Source organism: Helobdella robusta, assembly GCF_000326865.2.
Source record: "Helobdella robusta unplaced genomic scaffold HELROscaffold_117, whole genome shotgun sequence".
NCBI classification, from domain to species: domain Eukaryota; kingdom Metazoa; phylum Annelida; class Clitellata; order Rhynchobdellida; family Glossiphoniidae; genus Helobdella; species Helobdella robusta.
This window is the reverse complement of record NW_008703650.1, coordinates 186,822-193,423: the sequence shown is the minus strand read 5'-3', so window position 1 is coordinate 193,423 and position 6,602 is coordinate 186,822. Positions and strand designations below refer to the sequence as shown.

At 32.2% G+C, this 6,602-nt stretch overlaps 1 protein-coding gene across 1 annotated transcript in view; it reads left to right on the top strand.

The window, feature by feature from the left end:
- Positions 1–353: 353 nt before the first annotated feature.
- HELRODRAFT_183748 (hypothetical protein) overlaps positions 354–6,602 on the top strand; it is a gene marked incomplete at both ends in the record, with an annotated part of 28,080 nt that continues 21,831 nt past the window's right edge. The window contains 15 exons of the mRNA XM_009013330.1: positions 354–398; positions 575–771; positions 894–1,303; positions 1,577–1,675; positions 2,163–2,264; positions 2,367–2,465; positions 2,637–2,735; positions 3,228–3,326; positions 4,084–4,182; positions 4,598–4,699; positions 4,765–4,892; positions 5,054–5,152; positions 5,537–5,633; positions 5,735–5,833; positions 6,386–6,484. Of these exons, the coding sequence (XP_009011578.1) occupies positions 354–398; positions 575–771; positions 894–1,303; positions 1,577–1,675; positions 2,163–2,264; positions 2,367–2,465; positions 2,637–2,735; positions 3,228–3,326; positions 4,084–4,182; positions 4,598–4,699; positions 4,765–4,892; positions 5,054–5,152; positions 5,537–5,633; positions 5,735–5,833; positions 6,386–6,484 (1,873 nt within the window). The remainder of the gene's footprint in view (positions 399–574; positions 772–893; positions 1,304–1,576; positions 1,676–2,162; positions 2,265–2,366; positions 2,466–2,636; positions 2,736–3,227; positions 3,327–4,083; positions 4,183–4,597; positions 4,700–4,764; positions 4,893–5,053; positions 5,153–5,536; positions 5,634–5,734; positions 5,834–6,385; positions 6,485–6,602) is intronic.

Below are 6,602 nucleotides of genomic sequence, written 5' to 3'. Positions count from 1 at the left end.
AAAAATAACATTTAACAATCATAAGTTCAACCAATCTTTAAAAATGTTTTTGTAATTTTTCCTTTGTTAAACCTTCCTTATCAGAACCCTCCGCCAAATAACTTTTGCTAAGGGGAACGGTGAGCGAGATTGGGTGCCGAACATTGCAATCGTCATTACAGACGGTCGATCCAACGTTGATGTCAAACAAACTATTCCTGAAGCACAAAGCTTGAAGGATAACAACGTTACCATTTACACCATAGGTGTCACTAACGATGTCTTTCCAGACGAACTAAAAACAATTGCATCCAGTCCAAGCAACTTCATTCCGACCCTGGATTTCAATACCTTGGGACAGTTGCCGTTTTTGGATGACGTCGTTAGAGCAACTTGTAGATCGAACACTGCACCGACTAGTAAGAACGTGTCGATGATGATGTTGGGATGAATAATTATATTATTCGTAAATATGATAAACAAATTTCCAACTCATCATTTTATCCTTAGAACTTAGTTTCCATTATTATGTTGTTATGAATTCTTTAAATCAGATTGCTCTAGTCCTGTTGACATCACGTTCATTCTTGACCAGTCCAGCAGAATCGTTGCAAGTGGAGACCAAGATTTTTGGTACCGAGATTTGCTGGGATTTGTTTCCAGTGTAATAAAAAACTTCAATGTTTCGCCTGACGGAACCCGTGTTGCCGTCGTCAAATTCAGCAACAATGCCAACGTTCCCATCTTACTGAACAGTTACACAAACATTTCCACTCTTCTGCCCGTTATTAGGTTCTTTGCTTGATAATTAAAGTGAATTTATTTTAAACACTCAAGCCTTGATATAAATTATCAAAAGTATTTTTGCCCCTAAATTTTTGAATAGTGTTTCCTAATTTTAAATTTTTTAACAGAAATCAAACAATTGAGGGAGGTCAAACCAATATAGCTTCTGGCCTGAGAGCGACTCGAACCGACGTCTACAACACCGGCAGAGGGTACCGACCCAACGTAACGAACGTTGCCTTCCTCATCACCGATGGAGAATCCAACATTGAGGTGGAACAAACGATTCCAGAGGCAATCAATTTGAAGAATCTCGGGGTGGAGTTGTTTGTGATGGCGGTCGGTACAGCAGTCAATATGAATGAACTCTCAAAAATAGCTTCCCAACCTCTGCCTGATCATCTCTTCAACGCCGCGCAATATCCTAGTCTGGATAATTTTTGGAAGAATGTTGCTAAAAATATTTGTAACGCCAAAGGAGAGCCAAAAGTGACCACTACGGCTGCCCCATCTACAACCACTGCAAGACCTGTTGGACGTCAGTGTTTTGTAGTTTTTTGTTATATACATGAATAACTTTTTTATATAATTTTAATTGTTTTTTAATTTATTTCTTATACCGTCATCTTTTTTTAACAACAATTTCAACTAGCAGCAGCAGAGTTCATATAAACTATGAAACCTGTTTGAAAAAAGTGATGACATCAGAATTTAATAATTTTTTTAAACTTCATAAATAATACACAAAAGATAAATTTTTAGTTTTCACGAGTAAATAATTTCAAACTTGACACACCAAACACATCTGCAGCATGCCTCGTAACCAACTGTTTGCAATGTCAGACGGGAACCAACAACGTTTGTTCGTATTGTGCTGCGAATTACGTCAACGTTAACGGGCTGTGCGTTGGTTAGTTTGGCAGATCAGGGGTCGGTGGATACTTAAGCAGATACAATTATTTTAAAATATGCTGGATGGTTGATGAATGAAGTGTAGTGATGGATGAATGAAATGATAAATCGATGAATTGCAAATTTTGATCCATGAGTACCAGCACACATTTATTGGCAAGATAAACTTTTATTGCCAAAATCTCTTTATTCAAACGACAAAACAGTTCTAAATAATGGGCACGTATTTGCGAGCCAAGCAACGTATTTGTTGCAGAACCGTGCACGAAGCAACCGTAAAAATTTCAATTTAAATAATGTCAATCTCAAAAGTGAGACGCAACAAATTTTGATAACTTCCCAAAAATATACATAGAAATTAATGATTAATGAGAGATTTTGAATTATTTTTCTAGAAAACATGGATTGATTTGCCTTCTAAAATATCAATAAATTTTATATTCAAATACAAATCTGAACGTCAATTTGAAATAATTGACCACCAGTTCAATGCAACGTTGCAAATTGTTTGACGTGTAACGCACCGAACGTGTGTTCAGTTTGCAACAATGGATACACTTTGAATGATGCTAACAACAGATGCGAAGGTTGAAATTTTTACTTATTGATTTGAAATTATTAACGTGTTTTGTTTAAAATTTGAAATAAATATTAAAATAATGAGCAATAATAAATTTCAATGTTCATAGCGCAGTGCATCGTTCCAAACTGTCAATCCTGTCAATCACCTAACAGGTGTTCTCGGTGTAACAGTGGCTACAACTTGGATAACAACGGAAACTGTGTTGGTGAGTAGAAAAACAAAAATTTTAAAATTAGTATAAAATATTTTGACCTAGTTTGTGCAATTTTGCCTGATGTTCTAGTGAAGTGACATGCAAAAAATTGTGTCACTTTGAAATTCACGAGAAAAATGTTTTTTTTTAATTTTTTAAATTACTTTTTTGTTTTTATTTCAGCTCAGTGCAATGTCCCAAACTGTCAACAATGTCAGGCACCCAACAGATGTTCACAATGTAACAGTGGTTACAGCTTGGATAGCAATGGGAACTGCGTTCGTTAGTACTGAAAAAAAACTATCACTATTTGGACCAATTTTTTCATCTTTTGTTTTTTCTCATGTGACGTTTCATTAGGACATCATTTTTAGTTTTTTGTGGGGTACTCCGCTTAATTGAGTATTGTTCTTTTGAAAGACTCCTTTACGTAGCAATTAAATGTTGATTGTTTATAATAAAATCAATAAGTATAATGTTCGTTCATGTTTTTGAAAGCATGCTTACTTCGGTACCTCCTGCGAATTCATACAAGATTTCAATTAAAATAAATTTCAAAAGAAAGGAATCATTTGAAACAAATAAATATGAAAGCAACTTACTTTAATGTGTCATACAAAATTTATGGCGTTATCCAGATTGACTCGATATTTACTTAAAAAAATTGTCAGAAGCGTACTAACTATTTAATGCCTTCAAATATGGTTGTACTTCAACTTATTCCAAACTATTCAATTTTTTTTTCAATTTTTTGTATATTTTTTCGAATTTCAGCCCAGTGTATTGTTCCAAACTGTCAGCAATGTCAAACCCCCAACAAATGTAGCCAATGCAATGGCGGATACAACTTGGACAGCAATGGAAACTGCGTCTGTGAGTACAGAATAATTAATTTCTACTAAATTTTTTAATGCAGTACTGAATACAGATAAAAAATTTAAATTTCATCTGCTGATTTATCTGAAGTAACAAATTATTAACGATTTTTTCCAGCTTCAGTAAGAGGCGGATTTAAACAACTTTGACGGGGGCGGGCGAAATTTTGAAAATGTTCAAATTTTTTAATTTTTCAATAATTTTGGCGGGGTGGTCAAGATTTGTGGTATTGAATTTTACTGACTGTTACAAATTTAATTTAATTGTTAAATTTATAATTACTGCTCTCAACGGGGAAACCATGGCCTCCCTTGGCCCCCATAGATTTGCCACAGACTTCAGTTATTAAATTTAAAAAAGCTTTTTGTTCTATTTTCATTTAAGAAAAAGTTTCAAAAATTTCATGATTTAGTGAAAAGTTACAATTGGAAAACTTTCTCATAAAAATTTTTGTAAACAATTAAGTGAATTTCACACAATTTAATTATTGAAACATTGTGCAACATAATATTACAACGATATATCGATGTAAAAAGTTAGCTATTTTTTTTTGAAAATTTGGCTTTCTTTTATGATTAATTTATTTAAAATATTTTTTAAATAAGAAAAATGTTGTCTTTTGTAATTTCTTTAAATTAGTGCTAATTTATTTTCGTTACCTTATGCATTATGGAAAATGTTGGCGAAGAAATTGAATATGACATTTATTTTGCTTGATTTTGACAACTTAATATAATATTTCTATAAATTTCAGCTCAGTGCAACATTCCAAATTGTCAGCAATGTCAGTCACCTGACAGATGTTCCCAATGCAGAAGTGGTTACAGCTTAGATGCTAACGGAAACTGTGTTGGTTAGTATACAATTCTTATCGCTCCGGGATGCAGTGAGAGAAATTAGTAAGTTATAAGACAGTAAAAATAATCTGAAGTTTCAAATTGGTACCAGACAATATGCGTTGTTTTTTCGCAAACCAGAACAAACTATTTAAAGACACTTTAATATGAAGTTTGCTCATACAAACATGCAAATGTGTGCTTGCAATTTCTGCATGTCTGTTATGTCATTTGTAAAATCGACTTTTTTGACTAAAAAAGAACTGAATTTCGGTTATTAATTAAGTCTAAGCATCTCAAGAATTAAAAAATTTGCCCGAAAAAGCGAAACGTTATGTAAGGTCTAAGTAAATTTAATTTGTAACTTTAATGGATGTAGATAATATAATTATTGATAAAATGTTTTATTCATTTTATGAATTTTTTTTTCAGTCCAGTGCAACGTTGCCAATTGTTTCTTGTGTAACACACCCAACGTATGTGCAGTCTGCAACACTGGATTCACTTTAAATATCCAGAACAATCGATGCGACGGTTACCAAAACTTTCTTGATGTTTTGATTGCACTTATTTACAATATAAACAAAAAACATCGCAAGTTGTCAATAGTTACTTTCAATGCAAACAGCACAGTGCAACGTTCCAAATTGTCAAACCTGTCAGACACCCAACAGATGTTCTCAATGTAACAGTGGTTACATTTTGGATAACAGTGGAAACTGCGTTCGTAAGTACACAAGTTAAATATTTTGTGCGGTTTTGTTAGCAGCTTACAAATGTTTTTAAAAATTAAGTTAAAAATGATTACAAGTATTTTTTCTAAAACTTCTTTCATAGCAAATAACGTTTTTCTTTCAATTTTATTATGCTCACATCCTAAAATTTCAGCTCAATGCAACGTTCCAAACTGTCAGCAATGTCAGTCACCTGACCGATGCTCCCAGTGTAGAAGTGGTTACAGCTTGGATGCCAATGGAAATTGTGTTGGTCAGTGGAAAAATGTATATATTCATATTGCAGTAATTAATTAAACATTAAACTATTAATATTATGTCTTTTCAAAACTTTAAAATTCAAAGTTTGAAACTGCCATTTTATATAAACATTACGAGTGCTTCTTTCATTTCAATTATTTCGTTTTGCAATTTTCGTATATGATTTTTTTACCCCTAATTTTTTCAATTAGAACATTTTTCACTCATGGCGCATTTGTTTTCTAAGAAGAAAATATTCAATTAGTAAAATAAGAATTTCGAAAATTTTGGAGATAAAACGTGATATAATCTTAATAATTTGGAAGTTTTCAAAGTATTTAGTCATAGTAACAAGTTCAAAATTATAGAAAATTTTTACCTCTAAAAAAAAGTCCAGTGCAACGTTGCCAATTGTTTCGCGTGTAACCCACCGAACGTGTGTGCAGTCTGCAACAGCGGGTATACTTTGAATGCCGCCAACAACAGATGCGACAGTAGGAGACTTTTGTTACCTAATTTAATTAATTATAGTTTTAACTTTTTCAGTGCCACACAATACATATTACCATAATTAATTTTTTTTCTACTACTTTAGTTCAGTGCAACGTTCCAAATTGTCAAAACTGTCAGACACCCAACAGATGTTCTCAGTGTAACAGTGGCTACAACTTGGATAGCAATGGAAACTGCATTAGTGAGTTCAAACATTTTATTTAAATTAGGCTTTTCTAAATTTCCAAAAAAATTCTCAATGGTGCTATTCAATTTTTTGCGTCTTTGTTTATAGTGAAAATTTGAAAACAGCTGGATATCTTTGTTAATAATCGAAAATAGTGTTAAAAGTTTTGCCCAGCTTTGTTCCTTCATTATCTAAACAAAATTAAAACTCTATTATTTTCTTATTGATACTTAAATTTCAGTTATAACGTTTGCCTATTTTAATCATTTTTTGGATCTGATAAATTTTTATTTTTCCGTCTCTGATTTTGAAAAAGAGATAAAAGTTAATCTTTTAGATTATGTTTGTTACATTATTTAAAATTTTAGATGAAACTTTCTGCTTATTATGCTAACCATAATTAAATGTTTAAGTTCGATTTAATTTTTCGGTTTTGTCTAAAATTTTTGAAAGATATGATAAAGACCAACTTTTTTAGTTTTTTTTTCCAAAAATTGCTTTATAGTCGAAATACAACAGCTCGTGTTTGTCATTGATTTTAAATAACTAGCACAATAACGCTTTCAGCTCAATGCAACGTCCCAAATTGTCAGCAATGTCAGTCGCCTGACAGATGCTCCCAATGCAGAAGTGGTTACAGCTTGGATGTTAATGGAAATTGCGTCGGTGAGTAAAAATTTCTGTAATTTAAGTTACTTCAATCTAAAATGAGAAACCAAACTTGTACAATTTTACAAATCTTAAGATTTAACGTTAAAAACTGCTGCTTCAAGATTAAATATTG